The 23899-nt window shown below is 37.9% G+C and overlaps 1 protein-coding gene and 3 non-coding genes across 4 annotated transcripts; 3 read left to right on the top strand and 1 right to left on the bottom strand.

Moving 5' to 3' along the window:
- The first annotated feature begins 27 nt into the window (after nucleotides 1-27).
- ATP5PD (ATP synthase peripheral stalk subunit d) lies at nucleotides 28-4466 on the top strand. The gene is made up of 6 exons (XM_074260730.1): nucleotides 28-165; nucleotides 1097-1225; nucleotides 1467-1563; nucleotides 3438-3509; nucleotides 4058-4120; nucleotides 4262-4466. The coding sequence occupies exons 2-6, from the start codon at nucleotides 1104-1106 to the stop codon at nucleotides 4391-4393; spliced, it is 486 nt and encodes a 161-aa protein (XP_074116831.1). The 5' UTR covers nucleotides 28-165; nucleotides 1097-1103; the 3' UTR covers nucleotides 4394-4466.
- A 13327-nt stretch (nucleotides 4467-17793) lies between these two features.
- On the bottom strand, nucleotides 17794-17866 carry TRNAR-UCG (transfer RNA arginine (anticodon UCG)). Its single transcript has one exon. It is a non-coding gene; the product is annotated as a tRNA-Arg (tRNA).
- A 337-nt stretch (nucleotides 17867-18203) lies between these two features.
- Nucleotides 18204-18276, top strand: TRNAR-UCG (transfer RNA arginine (anticodon UCG)). Its single transcript has one exon. It is a non-coding gene; the product is annotated as a tRNA-Arg (tRNA).
- Nucleotides 18277-18698: 422 nt separating this feature from the next.
- Nucleotides 18699-18771, top strand: TRNAR-CCU (transfer RNA arginine (anticodon CCU)). The gene has a single exon. It is a non-coding gene; the product is annotated as a tRNA-Arg (tRNA).
- The last annotated feature ends 5128 nt before the right edge of the window (nucleotides 18772-23899 follow it).

Here is a 23899-nt window from a genome sequence, read left to right as displayed (position 1 = left end):
CCCCATTCCCTGGGGGCGGGGTCTCTGGATCTTTTCGCTATTCCATTGGCCTCGGCAAACGGAAGACAAGCCTCTTCCGTAAAGGGATTGGTTGAAAGGCGATTTCCGGTGACGCTTTTCCGGCTGCTCTCTGTCCCGAGCTGTAAGCCCCTGGGGTTGCTGAAGGTGAGTTGGGGTCGAGCTTTTTTCTTCTTTACTTCTCGCACTTGCTCGCTTTGGCACTTCCAGCTTCCCCTCTAGGTTTTCCCACTACCCCCCCGCCCGTGCCCCACGTTATGCGCCCCGGGGTCTCCGCCTGTGCACTTTCCCGGCCCTCCCGGGCTCCACCTGTCAGCCAGGAGTGGGAGACCAGGGTCAATGAAACGTAAAAGAGCAGAGGCCGGGCTTGATTTGAGGTGTGACCTTGGACTAGTGTCTGCCTTCAGCCCCCAATTCTTTCCAGTCCGGCATTTCCTAACTCTGTAGCTCTAAGATTGTGACAGGCCTGCGGACTAATGAAAATTGAGGTGTTTTTCTTTATGCAATTCCTTTCCTGTGCTCTGCTTTTCAGAATTTTTAAAAGATTTTGCGTAGACGTCCCTTACTCCCCGCAGACTTCCCTTGAACCATTCAAATAAATGAAAGACAAAAGAGGATGGGATGTTTGATTTTGAAAGAAACTTGCATTCCGTTCCTTTTTAAGAAAGCCTGTTCTTTTCACCTTCTTCAGGCTGCTTTTCCTTTTATTTGACATCAGTTCTTCATAATAAGGCTTAATCTTATTTTTCTCTTGTTCTATTGTCTCCAGAAATGATCTCTTGTCATGTTTCTCTTATCTTGGTCTGGCTGAATAAGTCCTTTTCACAGAATCATGAATTTACAACTGGATATTAGTTAACATAGTTCAGATGCTGTTTCCCAAAAGTTTGAATGGCCTTCTTTCCACTTAGAATTATTAGATAAAGCATTTATTAAATACATACCATGTGCTTCATGCTAAGAGTTGGGAATAAAAACACAAAAAGACTTCCCATATCAGAGTTTATATTCATTACATCATTATGTTCACTTTTGTTTCTTTTCTAATTTTTTTTTTTTTTTTTTTAATTTCCCTCAGTTCCAAGATGGCTGGACGAAAACTTGCTCTGAAAGCAATTGATTGGGCAGCATTTGGAGAAATCATACCTAAAAACCAGAAAGCCATTGCTAATGCCTTGAAATCCCATAATGAATATCTTACTTCCAGGTAAGTAGAAGAGACTCCAAAAAGAGTAATGGAATGATATAAAAGTGCCATTTCCCTTCCTTCCTGAGAGAAAGCTAGAGTTTATGCATCATCAGAATTGAAGTGTTCCTACTTCTGTAGTCTCTGTGATCGGACCAGGTGTTGTGGTATTTTTAGGTTGACTTATGGAAGAGAACAGGAAACATAAATTTTCTTTAGTTGCCATGTATCAGTCCTAACTCTTGCTTTTCTTTCTGGGAAGATTGGCTACCCTGCCTGAGAAGCCACAAGTAATCAACTGGGCTTATTACAAGGAGAATATAGCCAAGCCTGGCCTTGTGGATGAGTTTGAGAAGAAGGTAAGGTCACCATTAGAACTTCATTGACACTTCTTCATATTAACTTGAGTGAGGAAACAGGAAAACTGGTAACACTTTGGAAAATTAGTTTTATTCATATCACTGTCACTTAGAAGGAAAAACAAATCAATAAGGCCATGCTGCTTGTTTCTCTTTGTACAGACTATTAACTTAGTTGTTGGGAAACTCAAAAAATCATTGGTTGAAGTAACTGAAGCTATTTAGCTTGAAGAAGAAAAGACTCAGGCTGAAGTGACAGCTGTCAAGTCAGCGAACATAGCACCTCAATGTACTAAGCACTGTGCAAAGTGCTGAAGATAGAAAAGAAGGCAAAAACTCAAGGGGCTTACTTTCTAATTAGGGAGACAGCATGAATACAACTATGCACAAGTAAGATATGTTCAAGATTGGAGAATATCCTAGCAAGAAGGCACTCCATTAAGGGAGACCAGGAAAAGTTGCTTTAGAAGGCAACATTTTAGCCCTCCAGAAGAAAGTCAAGTTAGCCAAGAAACAGAAGAAGAGGGAGGCATGGGGGACAGATGGTAAAAAATAATGGAGTTGGAGTGTCTACTTAGAGGAACAGTAAGGAGGCCATTGTTTGTGAGAATACTTCAGAGGGTACTAAGGTTTTAAAAGTGTCAAGGATATGAAGAGATTTAAAAGCCAAACTGGAATTTACATTTGATCCTGGATTTAATAGGGAGCTACTGGAGTTAATTGAGTACAGGAAGTTGGAAATTTGAGACTAGAGATCAGAAAAGAATTTAGAGAACCAGGAAAGTTCATGAAGTTTCACGGTCTCTTGAAAACATAGAATAGTATCATTAACCCTCTTCTCAGTAGCAAAAGCTATAAAGAGATTAAGAAGGATGAGGATTGAAATTTGGCAATTGGTAGCTTTGAAGAGAGCTTGCTTCAATTTAATCTTAAAATCAGGAACCAGATTGCAAATCCTTAAGAGAGAGGAAAAGAAGTTGAAGCCCTAACTGTAGATAGTCTTCTTATGCTTAGTCACAAAAGGAAGAAGAGAGAGAGGATGATAATCAGCCAGAGATAGACAAATCAAAGGACTTTTCTTGAGATAGACATGAGCAAACACTTATAGGAAAGCAGTCAGTAGACAGGAAGAGACTGAAGATTAGTGTGAGAGAGAAAGGATGATGGACAAAAAGGCTAGAATGGTATCATTTGGGAATGTATAAGATATACAGGGTTTTTCATTTCAAGAACGGCCATCTCTTCATTTGAAACATAGAAAATAGGTTTGAAGTATTTGAAGGGCTGCCATGTAATAAAATGATTAGATTTGTTCTTTGTATTTGCAGCAACAGAATTAGGGGGTAAAAATTACAAGAAGAAAGCTTTGTTTTCATATTTTAAAAAATAATTTTGTAAGAATTAAAGCTGCCTAAAAATGGAATGGATTGCTTCATGTGGCTCTTGAGTTCCTCATCATTGTAGGTTGAGTCTAGACTGCTTGACCATCTGAGGTTTACAGAGGTAGACTGCATAGGATGAGAGGTGGGACTAGACTTAAGATATAGGTCTGTATACTTTCTGCATCTATGACTTTTTGGTTTTCTTCCATTCTGTAATTGCCTTTGTTTTACCTTGAGATTCTTTCTTGTTCTTCTTTTTAATTAGTCACTTTTCATTGTTGAATTTTTTACAGATTATGAAACTGAGGCAGTTTAACCAACTTGTCCAAGATCAAACATGTGATTACCTAAATCTTTCAACTTCAGAGATATTGCTTTGGGGTTTGGGTTTTTTTGTTTTTTTGAGGAATATGGACTGGCTGCTGTGAACCTTCTCTGGGCTACCAATTGTACAGGCTGTCATTGTCACTTACTCTACCCTTGTGTTTTCAGTACAATGAGCTGAAGATTCCTGTGCCAGAAGATAAATTTACTGCCCTAGTGGATGCTGAGGAACAGGAAGATGTAAGTGTTTAAAATTATTCAATTTTGAGGAATTGACCTAAATTTGGTAAATGTGTGGTATCTAAGTGTCTGGACTTAGGTGGAATGACCCAAGTCATATCTTAGCTAGAATTGAGTGAATCTCTGTATCCTTACAGGTTTAGATTGTGACTGAAATGCCACCCAAATATCTGACTTTTAGGTTGCTTGTGTTTGCAAGTCTTAAAATACAGACATTTGAAAAGTCTGCTTACATTTCTTTTTAATATCCCTGGAGGAGTTTTCCTATTTGAAGGCTAGAGTACAATTCAGCTCAATTTTTGAATAATTAAGATTAGTTGAGCTCATAATTTTACAGTCAATAATTCACATTTCTACAATGCTTCGAGTTTTTGGCTTTTTTGTATTTCCTTGCAAAAAGCATAATGAAAATATTATCCCTAATTTGTAGATAAGTTGTGTCTGCTTTAGCACTAAAAGTCTGGTACAAAGAAGCTAGAAAATCTCAGGTTTGGGGCAATGTTGGAAATTATCTGGTTTTTAAATGATGATTTATCTATCTCTTAAAGATAAAATTTGGTGCTGAAATTGTGAAAGCTTCAAATGCTAGGATTGCAGAACTTCAGAAAGAGGTAAATATTATTCACATTGCTCTTGTTGATCCTGTTTCCATCTTCCTTCTGTAATTCATCTCATCTAAAAGAATTCACTGGCCTTTAATTGTTCTTGCTCATTGGAATACTGTTTCTTACTTGTGTTTTCTCTTTTTCTAGATGGACAAGATCAAGAATATAATTCCTTTTGAACAGATGACCGTTGAGGATTTGAACCAAGCCTTCCCTCACACCAGACTGGACAAAAAGAATTATCCTTATTGGCCCCATCAGCCAATAGAGAACCTCTAGAATTGAGCCTCTAAGGAAGCTGTAGCCCTCCTTTCACATGCTCTTGAATCCAGAATAAAGCAATTGTACTGTCTTAACATTCGTTTCTTTTCGAACATGATAGAGTAGATTGAGGATGGCTAAAGGTCCCAAAGCAGTGCAGTGACATGCATAGGAAAGAAAGGGGTGGCGGTTGTGCTCGGAGAAAGGGGCTGTGTCTGGATAGATGGCTTGGCACTTTTGCTGCTGTCTCTCACAGTTGTACATGGCACTGATCCACAGAGCTATTGTGCTGTAATCTGGCCACAGTTTTCATATCTATAAAATGAGGAAGGGGACCTCTGAACTTTCTAGGTCCCTTCTAGCTTTAAACCTACAATCTAAAGATTCTTGCCTGAAACAGAAGGAATGGATGTGTTTGTGGCAGTACAGATGGTAAATAAAGGGCCAGGACTCTATGTCTTTGGGTTCCACCTCCAGAACTCCTACTATTGCCCTGTGCTGAGCAACTTCGAAAATATCAGAAAATCTGGCTGATAATCTTGAATAAAAGATAAAAGAAAGGATTGGAGGTTTAGAATTGGAAGGGAATTTAGGAGGGCATCTAGTCCTGTTTTACAAATGAGAAAACTGAAGATGTCTTGTATAAAGTAATCCAGAAAGTTAATCTTATTTTGTGCCAGATACTGTGCTGAGCTTTGGGGATACCAGTCCAAGCAAACAAGGTCATCCTTGCTCAAGGAACTTAACATTCTAATGGAGGAAACAATCCATAGAGAGGTGCTGGAAAGTGGGGAAGGGGATGTGAATGGTGAGAACAGGAAATTAGGTGAAGCATGACTGGAGTCCTTCCTAAGTTAGTGATCTTGGAGAAAAGGTCATCAAACTGAATAAAGGCTCAGTTTTTTTCTAGGGTGGGAAGGTGGCTGGTGGGCCATAAGAATTTTAGAATTAAGAAGTGGTAGAATACAAATTAAAATCCAAATTTTTTTTATTTCAGCTCTCACCCACTTTACACGATAAAAAGCTGGCTTTTTTTTTTTTTTTAATGGTTTTAGGAAGAGGTTCAGTACATGTTTGTAAGCCTGAGCTTGGTTTTTAACTACCATTCTGGTCCAGGCCTGACTGAAGCTACTCTTTCTGTTCAGGCTAAGGGTTAAAATGAAACAATTACAAGCCATCCAGCATTTAATGAGAGGGCATTTACTCAATAGTAAAATGGAAAGAATACTCAGTCGATACACCATTGATTTAAATTGGGTATAGCTCCACTTGACTATATGCTGTGCTGACATTTTGTCAAAAGGTGTTGGTTTTTGGGCAATAGAGAGTCTTATCAAAAGTGAGGGAACTTCCGCCCTGGGCTAAAACCAAAAAGTTTTAGCAACAATTTGAATCTGTCTCTTGGATCAACTAAGTCTCAGGGATAGTCTCATTGCCTCTCTTAGGGAAGAATTGCCCTGCATAGCAGGGATCTTTTAGTCTTTTTTTTTGTAATTATAGTATTTTAATTTTTCCAAATACATGCAAAGATAACTTTCAGCGTTCATCTTTGCAAAATCTTGTGTTCCAAGTTTTTCTTTCTCTTTCCTTCCTCCCCAAGACAGTAAACAATCTTAAACATTTCCATATTCATCATGCTGTGCAAGAAAAATAGATCTTTTAGTCTTAGTACATGTTACTCCTAATATCCCACCTAATCACTTTCTTGGGGAACTTATAACCCCCTGGCCATTCATTACCAGTAATGGACGATAAGCAACCTCAGCATTTCATGAAGGTCCAGGAATCCTAGGCTTCACCTCTCCATTTCAATCCATGTCTGAATCTTAACATCTAGTTTGTGGGAAGGCTGAGGGTTGAGTGTGGTGTTATATCAAGGGCAGTGTATTTCTTGGTGCAAAGCAAAACAACTATATTCATGTCTAAAAGAACTTGGTTTTCATCAGGTAACTCTCCCTGGAAGCCAGTGCAGGAAATTAATGGGTGAAAGAAGGCTCCTTCTTCTTAAAGTATTGCTCAATTATAGTTGTGGCTTCTGGGAGATGGGACAACCTGGTTTAGTAGTTAATGATATAATTAAGTTATTTAGCAAGGCAAACTTTTTGTTGGAAATAGAAAGGGGTATAACATGATAAATTTTCCAGTTAGAGGTAGCTTGTGAACTATGAGAAAGAGCCCCAACTGCCTCATCTTTACGGGGATCATATGGTCCTGTACCCACAACAAGACATCATAGCTCCTATACCCATGCAGTGGACCTACCTACTACCCAACCTCTGCCATTCTTGTAAGACCATCAATCTAGTATTCAATTTAGTAGAGGGTATAATATTTCTGACAAACACCAAGGTTCTTCATAATTTACAGATGAATAAAGTTTGGCAAAATTTCTCTTGTCTTGATTCCAAAAGGAAGAAACTCATTCAGTCCTCTTCCCTCCAGATCCCAGACGTTTGGTCAAATTTGTGGCTGCTACTCAGGTATATATGTAAATTAAAGTCTTAGCCATCTCATCTGTTTCTTGAGAGTCTTGCAGTAATCATCTGCCTGGCAGTTCAGCTTATTGGGAATATTTGCCAGAATTTGATCCATTAGCATATACTAATGGCTGGCAAAATCCAGTTGAACATTTCAAACAAGGTCCAAGTTCTCATAGGTGGGGCTGAGATTCTGACAGAATCAACCTGCTTGTGAACCCTGCCAGCAATGCTACCTGATGCTGGTACCCATGATCCATGGGTACTATGAGCTGATACCCACTCGGTCTACAGTCATGCTGCTCTTGCCAGTACCTGCAATGGTATTCTCTGCTAAGGTTTACTGATGCCTGCATAGGTGTCTGATGCAGCTGGTGCCCAGTGCCAACACCTAATCAACAGCTGAGCATCAGTAACTTGCTCTGGATTGCATCTGAAGTCATCTTAGTTCTCATCCTCTGATTTCTCCAAACCTCTCTGGGCTTCACTCCTAACTCTCTGGACTTTGTCGACTATGTCATATCAATCTCATCCTGGAAGTTCACCAGCCATCCTCTGATGGCTTGGTTCCTCTTCTCATAATCCCATCTCAGGTATTCAATTTTCCAACAAGACCTCTGCGTCAGAAAGCACACTTCAGTGGCTGGCCAGTACCCACTCTCATCAGTATCTCCATTTGCTATATGTCTGTTTATTGTTCATTTTCATTTTCCTGATACTGATGGGGTTTTTTTAGGACTATCAGCAACAACTAGGGAATACAAGTCTTGGTAGTATATTCTCTTTCAATCTTAGCAGTCAATGGGCTAATATCACCAGAACATTTAGGGGTCTGTGGAAGGGCCAGCTTCTGTGATGCTTTTTATGATGTCCAGCCTACATAGCTTTTACCCCTTTCTTATATGTTTTAGTAGAATTTTGTAGCTGCAAATACTGTCTTTCATCCTAAGGAATATAAATGAATTCATTTTGCGGGCTATAGAATATACACACGTGTGCAGATAGATATATTAACATATCTGATAGTGGATGACATAATAGGCTCAGGAAGATGAATTCTAGTTGTGTAACTGGCTAAGTCATGCTACTTTTGTCTGCCTCAGTTTCTTTGGTTAAACTTGAGAAGGCTGTCTACAATTAGTATCTCCACATCCTTTCCTCTCACTCTCTTTTCCTCCTAATTCTTAGCAAGTCTGATTTCTTACCTCATCATTTAACTGGAACTGCTCTCCAGTGATTTCTTAACTCCCAAGTCTAATAGGCTTTCCTCAATCCTCTTGACCTCTCTGCAGTCTTTGACATTGTTGATGCCTTTATGCTTCTTTATCCTCTCTTCTTTCTAGGTTTTTTAAACCCTTTTCTCCTGGTTTTCCTCCTATTTGTCTGACCATTCCTTCCTAGTCTCCTTTGCTGTAGCTTCATCCAGGTCATGCCTACTAAAAGTAGGTTTACCCCAAGGCTCTGTCCTTGGACTCTCTATATATTTTCTCACTTGGTGATCTCATTAGCTCCCTTGGATTCAATTATCATCTCTATTAATAGATTCTCATCTATTCATTTCTAAACTCTCTCCTGACAGTCTCACATCTGCAATTACTGGACATTCCAAACTAGATATTCTGGAGGCATTTCTAACTCAACATGTCCATAATAATTATCTATTCTACAAAACCATTCCCTCTTTTCAGACTTTTCTATTACAAAATTTATTTTTTTCAATAAAAATACTTATTTAATATTTATATATATTAAATAATATATAAATATAATAATAAATATGGATAATTATATATTATATAATTTAATATTACAGTTGAGGTCACCATCACCCAAATTTGTAACCAAGATCTAGTCCTCAACTCCTCACTGTTATTCCTTGCCTCCAGCCTGTCCCATATCAAATCAATTTTGAAGTCCTCTTGGTTCTGCCTTTGCAACATCTCTTTTATACACTCCTTCTCTTTCCTGATATTGCCACCATTACATAGACCTTCATTTCACACTTGAATATTTAAAAAGTCTTCTAGTTGATCTCTCTGCCTCATTTTTTCCCTTTTCTAGTTTATTTTTCACTCAGTTATCAAACTGATATTCTAAAGAGTAGGTCTGACTACGTCTCCTCCCCCCTGCCCCCATTCAATAAATAGTTGCTCCTTAGCAATTGTTAAGTTGTTAACAGTGGCTCCTTATTACCTCCAGGATCACATATAAACTCTTCTGTTTGGCTTTTAAACCTCTTTACAGCCTGCCTCCTCCTACCTTTCCAATCTAACACCTTATTTCTCTATAAGTATGCTGCAATTCAATGAAACTGGCTCTTTACTTTTCCTCTAACATGACACTCCATCTCCCAGCTCCATGTATGCAACTGTTTCTCTATTCATCTCTCTGTCTCTTGGATAAATTCCTTCAGGTTCCCAAATAAAGTCCCACTTTCTCTAAGAAATTTTTCCTAGCTCCTGCTATTGCTAATGCCTTCTCTCTTTTGATTATCTCCAGTTTATTCTGTACATATCTTATTTGTACATAGCCATTTACATATTGTCTTTCCCATTAAATTGTAAGTTCCTTGAAGGCAGGAATTTTTGCCTTTCTTTTATGGTTAGCACTTAGCACAGGGCCTGACATGTTTGGTTATTTATTATTTTTTTTAGTAATATCTGACTCTTTATGATCTTATTTGGGGTTTTCTTGCTAAAAAATCTGCAGTGGTTTGACATTTCCTTTCCCAGCTCATTTTACAAATGAGGAAATTAAGACAGACAGCGTTAGTTAGGGGTGCTTAACAAATGCTTGTTGATCTGACTTATAAAACTGGTATAATAAATAGCACCTGTTTCACAGGGTTTGTAAGGATTAAATGAGACATCACGTGTAAAGCACTTTGCACATCCTAAAGTGCTATATGGATACTATCCATTAGCCTATCTATCTTCTATCTATATTTATCTGTCTACAGGTACTCGTCAGTGCATGTTAATAAGGTCTTTATAACCCTATTAGGGGCAACTCGGTTGCATAGTGGATAGAATGACAATGCTGGAGTCAGGAAGACAAGTTAAAATCTGACCTCAGATATGTACTAGTTGTGTGACTCTGGGCAACTCATTTAACCCTGTTTGTCTCAGTTTCCTCATCTGTAAAATTAACTGAAGAAGGGAATGTCAAACCACTTTAGTATCTTTGCCAAGAAAACTCCAAATAAGATCACAGAGAGTTGGACACAATTGAAATAACTCAACAACATCAAAAACTTTCTTAGGAGGCTGAATAAGTTATAATATATGAATGTTATGGAATATTCTGGTTCTGTAAGAAATGACCAACAGGATGATTTCAGAAAGGCCTGTAGAGACTTACATGACCTGATGCTGAGTGAAATGAGCAGAACCAGGAGATCTTTATACACAGCAACAATAAGATTACATAATGATCAAGTTTGATGGACATGGCTCTCTTCAACAATGAGATAATTCAAACCAGTTCCACTTATTCAGTGATGAAGAGAGACATCTACACCCAGAGAGAGAACCGTGGGAACTGAGTGTGGTTTACAACATAGCATTTTTCCTCTTTTTATTGTTTGCTTGCATTTTATTATGTTTCTCATTTTTTTTCCTGTTTTGATTTGATTTTTCTTGTGTTGCAAGATAATTGTATGAATATGTATGCAATATATTGGATTTAACATATTTCTACCATGATTAACATATATTGGACTACTTGCCATCTAAGAGAAGGGGTGGGAGAAGGGGGGGAAATTGGAACACAAGGTTTTGCAAGGGCTAATGTTGAAAATTGTCCATGCATATGTTTTGAAAATAAAAAGCTTTAAAAAAAAAAAAAAGCCTTAGGATTCTTATGTATAGGAAGTTTATTCCCTCCTGCCTATTCTGAGTTAGCATTTCACACATAGAAACTCAAGGTGAAAAACCATATGCACTTCTTTTTATTATTATTATAGCTTTTTATCGACAAAACACATGCATGGGTAATTTTTCAACATTAACCCCTGCAAAAACTTCTGTTCCAACTTTTCCCCTCCTTCCCACTATCCCCTCCCCTAGATGGCAGGTAGTCCAATACATGTTAAATATATTAAAGTATATGTTAAATGCAATATATGTATACATATTTATACAGTTGTCTTGTTACACAAGAAAAATCAGATTTAGAAAGAAGGTAAAAATAACCTGGGAAGAAAAAGAAAAATGCAAGCAAACAATAACAGAGTGTAAATGCTATATTGTGGTCCACACTCATTTCCCAGTGTTCTTTCCCTGGGTGTAGCTGGTTCTGTTCATTACTGATCAATTGGAACTGATCTGGATCCTCTCATTGCCAAAGATATCCACAACCATCAGAATTGATCCTCATATAGTATTGTTGTTGAAGTGTATAATGATCTCACCATAAATACTTCTATAAAGGCTTTCATTCATAGCTTGAGAGAATAATCCAAGGTCATTTTCCCAGCACTTGTTAGATATTTGCCATGGATCCCATGATCTTTTTTGCTTTGATTTCTAATACTGGCTAAAAATTCTACCTTTTTGGAGCACAACCAACTGGGTCTGGACATGTCTATAGCACCTAGTCTCATAAATAAAACTATCTTGCTGGCCAACCTTGAGTAATTGAGGGAATATCCCATTTTTGTATTCTCATGTCATTTCATTTCTATCATGGAAACAGATAGCTGATAATATTTTGTTCCCCACTAATCACTATCCTGGAACTACTGAAAACATGGGAACATCTCCAATTTGTTTCTCATATGAAACTTTTTCTATACAAAAGAGAAAGATAGGACATTATCCTGCCATATCACCACAATCTGGGGAGCTAACCCATTATAGCCACAGTGTGGAGGTAGATTTGGAAGCTCGTAGCAATCTACTCCCTCATTCAGCCAACTGATTACGTTATTCTTTAATAAATACTTTTTGTACATGTAAGTGTTATCTAGCTTGTGTGTAGGTTTCCTTTCTCCTTCTGAATATTTAGGCAGGTTTACTACCTATTCACTGATTTGGACAGGTTTTACTGTCAAATAAAGAAATGTAAATGAGTAAGAGAAACTGTTCGTCTTCTCATTTTAAAATTTCTTCACTCAGAAAGTTGTCATTCCAACTGAAGAAAAATTTTTATTGGAAGCAAAAGATCAGGATGAAGAGACATTAAATAAAGACTAAGAAAATCTTAAAGAAATGTCTATTAAAAGAGAAGATGGAAGAGAAGTTGGGAAGACTAAAAAGCTTATAGAGATCTCTCTTCGGCTCTTCTAAAAATGGCCTGTGTCCAATTTCTTTATTTCACCTAGTGACATCAGGCCCAATGTTTTCCTATGATTTCTCACAGGAAGATTCCATGTGCCATCTGTGCTCAGTCAGCTTCATCTGTCACTGACCACATGTTCTTTTTTATAAAACTACTGAATGTGGCTCGTCTGTCCCCTAGCTCAAAGATCAGTCTGCCTCTCAGGATTTAGAGGAAACATTTACTTAAATTCCAAATCTCAGAATTCTAGATATATTTTAAACACCTAGAATTTCCAAAACTAGGAAGGAAGGTTTCTGGGGCATGATGGAGAAGTCCAGAGGAGTTCAGAGGAATGGTGAAAAACAAATGCCTAAATCACATCAGAAATATCAAGCAAGTTTAAATTGGTTAATTTGCAAGAAGATTAAGTCTAATCTCACTTTCACATACTTAGAGGCACCTATCACATCAAGGCTAAACACACCCAGTTCCTTGTACTGAATCTTAAAGGCCATGAATGTAAAGCTCTTGACTATGGTTGTCTTATTCTGAGCCAATTAAATAAATTCATCTAAGGTACCTGGATGCTCTATGATGATCTCCATTTTTGCTGTTATTTTCATTGTCAGGGTCATTTTCCTGGGCACAAAAAAATAGGAACAAAATAAGAATATACAAATATACAATGCTACTTTCTGTGTGTCATAACATCTTATCCACCCCAAGCAAAGGACTTTGATTTTCCCTTTTCTTTCAATTTAACTTAAAAGGCTTTTTTTTGGTTGTTGTTGCTGTTGTCTTTTGCTTTCTCTGCCAGATTCAGTTTATTTTAAGCTGTAGCACGCAGACTTGACACTTTTTACAGGACCATCCCATACCCTTTTATTCATTTCCTGTTACTTAGGTTTTTTTTCCTTCTTTTGCACATTTCTTTTTTTTTTAAATTGTCATCTTTTTTTAAAATCCTCTTTAAAAATAGTCTTCATCCACTTAAGTTATCTGGGAGAGTTGGTTTTTTCACTAAAGATGATGCTTAGTGTAGAACACTACTACAGAAAATAAAAGCGTCAGTCTCCTTCCCTTACCCTTCCGACTAGAGGAGGACCTTAAGAATTTTGAAGATATGAAAGACTTTCTACTCAGCATTGTAGGGTCATCTCTGAACCATCTGATAGCAGTGTTTACACTGGGGCCAGCTATACTAATTTTGGGAAAATCACCCTCTTTCCTCTTTCCTTTCTAACCCCATTGTTAATAAATAATCTAAGCCACAAAAGTGTATTTTCTAGTGTTTATTTAGAATTAAAACGAGAAGATCTAAATTGAGAAATAATATGAGGGTTAGATAATTACAGGTACAAATAAAAGATACATAGTTTTTCTTAGACTAAGAAAATGGCACTAAACTTTCTGATTTGTCTTTCAATAATGTTTCCCGTGATTCTCTACAGGGCAAGAACTCTGCTCTATAGAGTCTAGCTCAGATAATAATGGTCTCATATAATAGTATCTTTACTTGTACAACTCATCTAAAAACTCATTTTGACAACTTGGATCTAATTCATTTGACCCTTCTACAACCCCAGGGTTCATTCCCACATCATTAGAAAACTTCCAAATGGAATGGCAGGGTTTGGAAAGTCTGTTACCAGTATACTAACGTGTGAATAGAATGGACAATGCAAGGAAATTCAGTGAGAAGTATCTAAAAGTGGATGGGAGTTGGTGAATTCCACTTTGGTGAAGGTCTTCAAGCATAGGATGGAGGATTATTTATTAGGGATGTTATAGAATATTCCTGATCAGATACAAGTTGGTCTAAGCAGCTTTTAATTTTTCCATTCCCTCCAATCAAGGGAAAACAAGGAAAAGCAGTCACTTCAGATTTCTGATATAACCTGACTCAGGATCCCACCAAATCACAATTCCACAATGAGCATATATAATAATTAGCAAAGAAATTCATTTATCCAAGACAATAAAAAGCAGAAAATTATACATAGGAGAATATATGTCAGTCAAAAAGTGAAGTTACTCTTCCTTTTTGGGAATGAAGTAACTCAGCTTAACTCAGAGAGAGGTCCCTAGATTTCACCCAAGGGAAAAATCCCTAAAGTGTTTCATGCAGTAACTCAGAGATAGGGACATTATGAAAACTCCAGCTTCTCCCATATCAATTTCTTCCCAGAATTTTCTTTGCCAACAAGTGGGATTGTTCATCTTTTTTCTTGAAATTAGAAGTCAGAAATGGCCAAAGCCTGAAGAGATAGAAACTCCCCCCCCAAACTCACGAGAATCAAAGCATTTGCTGCTATTCTTTCTCCTGCTCTTATAAACTTATGTGGGTGTGGAGGGGCACTAATCTGCATCTAGGAGGAAAGAATTCCATAACAATGGATTTTGGGTCTTGGATCATACCTACGACCTTAAAAGCCAAAACAATTCAACTTGACAGATTACTTCCCAAGTTCCTCAAAGATATTTTATTCCTTACATACAAAATTCTACTACTTCTTCACTATCTATTAGAGATTACTCTTAACTCAAACCAGTCTGGTATTTCAACCTAAAGACTGGAAGAAAATGAGATACTTGTAGATCATCTGACAGTTAACAAAAGGAGATTTACTAAGCCATAGTATGAAAAAGATATTCAGTAGAGATACAGCATTATTTTGGATCCATGTGGATGTCTTCATTTCCATATATTAACATGTCTGTTGTTGTTTAGTCATGTCTGGCTCTTAATGACCCCATATTTCTTAGCAAAGATAATGGAATGGTTTGCTATTTCCTTCTCCAGCTCATTTTACAGATGAGGAAACTGAGGCAAATATAGTTAAGTGACTTGCCCAATGTCACACAACTAGTAAGTGTCTGAGGCCTGATTTGAACAGTGGTCTCCCTGATCCCAGGCCTGATGATATATCTGTTGTGCCAGCTAGTTCCTCTATATTTCTAATCATTAAGGTAACTTAAATGTCAGGCAGACATCTGCTAATTGTGATGAATTACTAATTTCTCATGAGATGTCCACTTTATGCCCTTAGTTGATTATGAAACCATGTCAAAGGTATGTTGCCTTAATCCCACATTAATCTCTCCACATTCCTATGGTCCCCAGCCAGAGATTAGGCTGGTTATATCAAACAAGAACTTAACTATGTAGCAAAAGTAATTAAAACAATAAATTATTAGGGGCAGCTATTTGGTGTAGTAGATAGAGCACCAGCCCTTAGAAAAAAAAAAAAAGTAAACTACCAGAAAGTCACACTGCCGGTGAATCTCTTAGGCTGGATGGGTCCTGCTTCATGTCCTGGAGGCTGCCTCTCCCACTAGAGCCTGAGTCTGTTTCTCCTGAATCCATGAGTGCCATTCTGATGGCATTCTCTTCTAGGATTTTGGTACTGAGGTCTGAGGTTTCTCCTTGAGATCCTTCCCCTCCATTTTCTGGAAGACTTCTTCCTGGGAAACAGTTAGCTTAAACTGTCAGTTAGGAAGTGATTAGCCTGTCCCCCTGTTTAGTACCATCAGCTTGAGAGTTTGGGGCAAATAAAATAGGGAGAGTTACTCTTTCAAGAAAAGGATAAAAAAGCGGTTTTTCAATGAATTAATTCAATAAACATTTATTAAGAGCTTACCACGTGCAAAGCACTGTGCCAAACACTGGAGATTAAAAAAATAAAAAGGAAGAAAAATCCATGAGTCCTCAAAGAATATATAATTTTTAAAAGAAAATTTCTGAACTTAATAACATGAAATAAAATGGGCATTTCCATACCCATACTTGAACTAAATAGGATTGGTTCAAGAAACTGGGATGATTAGAGTACTGGACATAGACTCAGGAAGATCTGAAATTCAAATTTACAGACACTTACATGACTCTGGGCAAGTCATTTAGCTTCTATCTGCCTCAGTTTTCTCATTTGTAAGATGGGGATAATAACTCACTTTCCAGGTTTGTTGTGAAGAAGCACTTTGCAAATCTTAAAGGAATATATAGATGATAGATATTATTACCTAATATTATTAACAAGTAGTCTTGTTTTGTCTGTGATTCCTTCTGCTCTTACCTGTTTCCTGTGCATTTTTTAAAATTTCCCTCCCTCCCTCCCTCCCTCCCTCCTTCCCTCCCTCCCTCCCTCCCTCCCTCCCTCCCTCCTTCTCTCTCTCTCTCTCTCTCTCTCTCTCTCTCTCTCTCTCTCTCTCTCTCTCTCTCTCTCTCTCTCTCTCTCTCTCTCTCTCTCTCTCTCTCTCTCTCTCTCTCTCTCTCTCTCTCTCTCCTTCCTTCCTTCCTTCCTTCCTTCCTCCCTCCCTCCCTCCCTCCCTCCCTCCCTCCCTCCTTCCTTCCTTCCTTCCTTCCTTCCTTCCTTCCTTCCTTCCTTCCTTCCTTCCTTCCTTCCTTCCTTCCTTCCTTCCTTCCTTCCTTCCTTCCTTCCTTCCTTCCTTCCTTCCTTTCTTCCTTCCCTCCTTCCTCTCTCTCTCCTATCCATCCCTATTGAGAAAAACAAGCATCCTATAACAAATATGCATAATGAAGCAAATTCTTTAGCTTGAGCTCATCACCACTGTCTGGAAGTTGAGCGCAGAGATTCTTATGGAGGTGCTCAGACTGTGCTCCCGAAGCTTAGGCAATTGTTCGGGAAAGGGTCACTGAAGCAGAGCTGGTTCCCAGGGATACCTCAGGAGGGACTCGGGCGCAAGCAGCAGGGCAGAGCGGCCCTCAGCGCATCCCCCAGACCGCCACAGGGTTCCCGTGAAAGGGCGCTAATTCACGCGAGTCTGAATGTGGGCACAAGGCCTGTCCCTGAACACGAACTGAACATTTGGCTCACTAACCTTGTAATCTTGTACAGAAACCTCTCTCATCTGCACTACAAGAAACAGCCAGTAAGAGGTGCTGTATGCTAGGGAAAGGCTCAATGCTTGTTTGGAAAGCAAGAAATGCAAATCTGCTTTTGGATAGGAAACTAGACCCAGTGAAACTAGGGAATGGACACCCAGCGAGAGAATGACATTTGGAATTTTATTTTCGATTGGAAAACGGGAGGAAAGTTTTCCCACTAGGAATCTCGAACCTGTGAGACTTTGCATAAGAGACTAGCGCCTTAACCATTAGGCCATTGGGACAGTAGAAAAATGAGGGGTCACGTGGTCTTGCCAAACCAAGAGTGAGTTGAACCGATTGGTTATCAACCTCTTTCTGGACAAGACTTGGCTCAGCGCTAGGGCTGCAACCTTTAGCTACCATCTTGCTATTTCCAAGTGTAATTTTGTATCCATGGCAACGTTCATTAGCGTTTTCGAATCCAGACCTCCCCTTTCGAATGGTTGTACCAAAGCTGAGGTGCGTCCGCGGCCTTTGATCTAGATCATCAAATTGCACGGACGGGCTCCCGAATTTTATCTCAGAGGCTTGCACTGGAGAGGCTATGTGATGCTACGCACTTGCAGGAAGAAGCTTCGCACGGCTTAAAATTTCGCCAGGCCATCGTCAGTATTGCTCTTGGACGCAGTTAAGACGCATATTTGTGTACCGCCAAGGAGAGACACAAATCAGAACGAATGTCCAGCTCGCCGCTTTGGGAAGAGCTTCGGGAGATCTGCAATACAGAATTCTGGAAAGAAGACCAACAGGCGGACTTGCTCAGTTTAACTCCAGGCCAAAATAACTTTCGACCACGAAGGGATTCGAACCCTCAATCTTCTGATCCGAAGTCAGACGCCTTATCCATTAGGCCACGCGGTCACTTCACAAACCCCTCCCATAGTGGTTTCATCCAGGTAGGATGAAAAGACCTGGGCTGCATGGGCTTTTTCTCTATTCTATCTGCAATTCTGGAAGGGGCGGTGGGAGGAGGGTCTTTCGTTTTGAATCCGGAAGGCCGATGAGAAGCAGGAACGTCGTCAGGGTATAAGGAGATGGAGAGAAGAACTGAAAAGCAAGCCCATCTCAAATTCAATGCTTGTGGTCCACTGCATCCCTAGGGATCCTGAAAAAATCCAAAGACTTTCCTGGAGAAAAATTACACCCTCTTCCACTGAATCCAAATAACTAATTTTTTTTCGAGAAGATTTTCCACAGAGACCGCGTGGCCTAATGGATAAGGCGTCTGACTTCGGATCAGAAGATTGAGGGTTCGAGTCCCTTCGTGGTCGTATTGTTTTAATTTCGGGGGGGCGGGGAATCTCGGTGAAGAAAATAATCCCTAGCTTGCATTCAAAAGGATGCCGCAACGTTTTGAAACAAACAAGAAAATGCCACGAGATTATCTCACAAACTGCAAGAGGCTGCAGCAAAGAGCTCGCGCGAGCGCAATACGCGTCCCTCGGCTCCAAACGGCCTTCTCCGGAGACTTCCGCGCCGACGCTATCCTTGGTGGTAATTAAGACGTGGGTTTGAGAGAAGAGGACCTTATTGAAGTCGCCAACTCTGTGGTTAGCGTCTCTGAACCTTAGAGAGCCACGGCTCGGGTTCTTAGACCTTTGGGACCCATCCCCCACTCTCGGGTCCAGGTGGAAAGGAGCCGGCGCGCGCTGCGACGATGAAGAGGCATGTGATCTGCAGCTCGCTACAGGAAGCCCCAGTGGCCTAATGGATAAGGCACTGGCCTCCTAAGCCAGGGATTGTGGGTTCGAGTCCCATCTGGGGTGGAGCAACCGCTCATTTTGTATTTTTTTTTTGTCTCTGAATTCTGATTAAGCCATTTAAAAAAAAAAAAAAAAAAAAAAAAAAACCTCCCAGGTCAAGTCCATTTTTAATTTTAATTTTTTTTTTTTTTTACTCTGGATTCCCCCCGCCATTAAGCACCCAGAAAAGTCTCCATCGTGTACATATATATTTTTTAAAAATATTTTTATTTTTCGTTTGGAACTTGTAAACACTCTCAACTCCTCAACTCTAAAGAACTCTGATTAAAGAAGCCCCATATATTACTTCTCCTCCCCCCAGAAGTGATTGGCCACCAAGAAAGAATCACATTGGTGCAGTACATTTAAAAAAATTTCTGTTTTTAAACATTCTCTACCCCAAAGAATTCTGATTAGTCATAATGAAGCTCTCCCATCTAGCCCATATTTTTTAAATTTTAATTTAAAAATTTTGAACTTTACAATCACAATTTCTTCCCCTCAACTGATGTGTATTTAGTTTCATTCATTCTGAATTTTTAAACACCCTCATTCCTAATCTGATTATATCATGAAAAAGAAATCCCATGGAGTGCATGCATTTATTTTTATTTTTTATTTTAAAACCCTTTTCCCAACCAAGGGAAAAAAATGTTCTTTATTTAACAGGGAATTTCTATTTCATATATAATAACCCCACTTTACTTTCAAAACTGCTCAGTTACTAATCCCACCCCAATTAAAAAAACAATAAAAAATAATTAATAAAGATAGTCATGCACAGGACACAGTATCTATATAGTATCCTTGTCCAACACTGTCTATATCTGCATGTAAATGCCCATCTCCTCTGGCAGGAGAGCCTTTGTGCTTCATCCTTGGACCTCTGGATCCATGAATCGATTGGACCATTGGGCGTGGCAAGAATCCAAGTGGTCTTTACATGCTGCTCTTGTCCCAATCATTCCCTTGGTCCAGCTGTCTTCTCTCTGCTTCATTGTATACTTTTCAGGATTCTCTGAAATCATCCTTTATTATTTTGTCAGAAACTATTGTATCTTTCAGACTTAAGTCTACTAAGGACAACAGATTCAATAAAAATTGGAGAACTTCTAAAGATTTATACTAACTCTCACTGGTGGCACAGTATAACTTGGAAATCTCCCATCAAAGCATCCCTTCCTAGGACCATTTGTCTGAGGAATATCGTGCTCTCTTCCTCCGGCAAATCCCAGTTAATTAATAGTTAATTTAGGTTTTGAAAATAGCTCCAGGGATCTGATAAAGTCAAAATAGCATCCCCTACTGATTAAATGTTAATAGGAATGTCCACTACGCAGCTTATGTGGGAGCAAAAAAATCTTCATATATTTTAAGCTTGAAAAAAAAAAATCAAAAAGATCCCTATGAAATTCAGTGGTCCTCTGAACAGGGCAGTTAGAATTTTGTTTTAACATTTCAGATAATTTATTATTAAAACTTAGTTGAATTTTATATATATACATCTGAATACGAACTTACTTCAACAATGTCCCTCTATATAGAAAACAAAAAATATCTGAACCCTGTTCCTTCCTCCTCCAGAGTGGGAGTATGGTCATAATATGCAGTTTATTGAGAGTTGATTAGATACTAAGTCCATTCAGCTCTTCTAACAATCTTTTTTCCTTGTCAGTAATGAGTAGGCAGGGTCTCCTATGAGAACTCAAAGGGCATAGCTTGAATAAAGGGCATTCCATAAAATCTGGCAATTTTTGGAATGTAATCAAAATTAGGAAAAAGATAAAGATGACTGTGCAGTATTCAAATGATGAACTGAGACATTTTCTTGACATAAGATTATTTAAAACAGTTTTCAATGTAAAATTTCACTGTGCCATCATTTTTATGTTCCTAATTCTTAGTTTTCATTAGGGATGTTAGGAAAATTTGGAAAATGTAATGAAGGAATGTGAGCCTGTCTTTATGAAAGAGAAATGGGACTAGGAGCTTAGAAATATAAGAAAAAGAGCTAGAAGCTTTTAGAAAGCCTTTGCATGAGCTTAATCAGTAGCAAAAAATTGTTATTTAAATAATTGTCATATGTATTATAGTCTGACTATAAACTAATTCCAATATTTGCTAGTCTCAAGGTTACTTTTAAAAATTAGCTGCTTGGATAGTTTCAGAAAATCCTGGGAAGATTTATGTGAACTGATGCAAAATGAAGTAGAACCAAGAGAACATGGCACACAGTAAACAGCAATAACTGTAATGACCACCAACTGTGAAATATTTTGCTACCCTTTTCAAGAAAATGATCCAAAGCAATTTCAAAGAACCCATGATGAAAAATTCTGTTTACTTCTGAGGAAAGAACTGATGAACCAGTATACATTGAAGGATATTTTCCTTATTTTTCTTGGTTTTTTGGAGTTTATTTTGCATTTTACATATATTGCTTATTATTGATATTATATTGCTTGCCTTCTCAATGGATGGGAGGGAGGTAGAAAATTTATAACAAAAACTTTTTAAAATATTAAAAGAAAAATGAACTGCCCAATATAAATTATTACTCAATTATATAAATTGTAATGCAATGTATTACCCCAAACTACTGGGCATAGTAAATCATTATGTGAGGAAGAATTTCTTAGGACTGTAAAGTTGACTTGTTTATTGCCTAATAAAACTGTTTATGCTGACATATCAACAATATATATATGAAAAGGGTAACATTTGCTGACAAGTACACTATATCAGAGTTTCTTGGTTTTCCTACTCCCAACCCCTTTTTGACCAAGAAATTTTTCCATGAATCCGAGTATATAGGTATATAAAAGATATACAAATCAAACATTGATAATAAAAAATAATTTTGCAATCTTCACATGAAGTTATGAGACCCCATATGGGGTCCTGAACCATATTTTAAAGAAACTGGTTCTATTTCCTTTTCTTCATTCACACAATCATCTTCCATTGAGTTCATGTCCTCAATACTGGAATATTGAAGTAACAGCTTCCTTACTAATCTTCATTTCTTTACCTTTTATGTAGGTGCCAAAGTGATTTTCTTTTGTTGTTTTTTACTTTCTTTTAAAAATGAATTTTATCAATATCTTTTTCTTTCATGTCATCTTTACTTTCCCATCCCCAGCCATCCCTTGTAACAAAGAAGGAAAGAGGAAAAAAAAAAGGTAGTTCTAAGTTCAGCAAAAATAACCATAACTAATCAAGCAAGTGCAACAGTATGATACTGTACTTCATACCTCTCCAATGAAAGAAGTCTCATCTTCAGGGCCAAGACTGGTAATTATAATGATGCAAGGCTTTATTTGAATATTTTGGTCCTTCTGTTTATATTGCTATAGTCATGATATAGATTTTTTCACTTCACTCTGCATCAATTTATGTAACTTTCCCTATTCTTCTTTGAATCCTTCCTGTTTATTTTTATTTTAAAATTTTTTTTTCAGAATAATAATATCCTAAGGCATTCACATACCAAGTTTGGTTCAGTTCAGCTAATTCTTATTCAAAGCATTAAAAAAGAGAGGAAAAAGTGATAGTATTTACAACTCATTTAAAAAAATACCTGTATGACCACCACTTCTTGGTTTTAGACAACTATTCTGCCAGGCTAGTTTTTCTTTTCTTAATTAATTTTTTTTTTAATTAACAAAAATCTTATTTCTCTATACTTCTACCTAGATTGAAAAAATAAACAAAAAAAACCCCTTTTATCAAATATGCATAATTAAGCAAAACTAATTCCCATTAGTCATATCATTCATTCATTCATTCACACACACATACACACACACACTTTTTGATTTGATTTTTCTTGTGCAGCAAGATAATTATTTAAATATAATATAGCATATATTGGATTTAACATTATTACCATGTATTGGATTACTTGCTATCTAGGGGAGAGGATGGGGAGAAAACTAAATGGGAGGGAAAAAAAGAATGATAATGTTATATTGTGATCCACCCTCAGTTCTCACAGTTCTCTCTCTGGCTCCCTTTATTACAAGATCATTGGAACTGACCTTAATTATCTCATTGTTGAAAAGAGCCACCCCCAGGGGGCAGCTAGGTGGCACAGTGGATAGAGCACCAGCCCTGAATTCTGGAGGACACAAGTTCAAATGTGGTCTCAGACACTTAACACTTTCTGGCTGTGTAACTCTGGGCAAGTCACTTAACCCCATGGGGCCTCAGGAAAAAAAAAAAAAAAAAGAGCCAGAGTTGATAGTCATATAATCTTGCTATTACTGCATACAAAAATCTCCTGGTCCTGCTCATTTCACTCAGCATCAGATCATGTAAGTCTCTCTAGGCCTCTCTGAAATCATCCTGCTGATCATTCCTTATAGACAATAATATTCCATCACATTCATAACGTATTTAGCCATTCCTCAACTGATGGACATCAACTCAGTTTCCCAACTGGACTACTTTCCCTTCTCCAGGTCTTTACTCTTGATGTCAACATACCTGAAATCTCAAGTACTCTAAACTCCTAATTCCTGGACAGACTTAAATGAACTGAGTATTCATTAAATGAACTTAATGAAGTGAGTAGAACCAAGAGAACATTGTACACAGCAACAAGATAATGGGATGATCAACTGTGGTTTGGCTCTTTCCAACAATGAAGTGATTCAAGGCAATTCCAATAGATGTGATAGAGAGAGCCATCTACATCCAGAGAGAGAACTATGGAGACTGAATGTGGATCACAACGTAATATTTTCACCTTTTTTGTTGTTTGTTTTTTTTTCTTTTTCCCTTTTTTCCCCCTTTTGATCTGATTTTTCTTGTGCAGCATAAATGTGGAAATATGTTTAGAAAAATTATACATGTTTAGCCTATAATGGATTACTTGCTGTCTAGGGAGGAAGGGAGAAAAAATATGGAACACAAAAATTTGGTTTTGCAAGGGTAAATGTTGAAAACTATCTTTGCACATATTTTGATGAAGAAATGAAAACCATGTCTAATCATATGAAAAGATGCTCTAAATCACTATTGATCAGAGAAATGTAAAATAAGACAACTCTGAAGTATTACTATACACTTCTCAGATTGGCTAAAATAACAGGAAAAAATGACAAATGTTGGAGATGTGGGAAAACTGGGACACTGATACATTGTTGGT

This window comes from Sminthopsis crassicaudata, chromosome 4, assembly GCF_048593235.1.
Source record: "Sminthopsis crassicaudata isolate SCR6 chromosome 4, ASM4859323v1, whole genome shotgun sequence".
Taxonomy (NCBI): Eukaryota; Metazoa; Chordata; class Mammalia; order Dasyuromorphia; family Dasyuridae; genus Sminthopsis; species Sminthopsis crassicaudata.
Note: the sequence above shows the minus strand (reverse complement) of the source record. Positions and strands in the feature narration are given on the sequence as shown.

Coding starts and splice junctions, on each gene's coding strand:
- ATP5PD (XM_074260730.1), top strand. CDS start 1,104: ATGGCTGGACGAAAACTTGCTCTGAAAGCAATTGATTGGGCAGCATTT. Junction 1,226..1,466: donor AATGAATATCTTACTTCCAG/GTAAGTAGAAGA, acceptor CTTTCTGGGAAG/ATTGGCTACCCTGCCTGAGA. Junction 1,564..3,437: donor TGGATGAGTTTGAGAAGAAG/GTAAGGTCACCA, acceptor TTGTGTTTTCAG/TACAATGAGCTGAAGATTCC.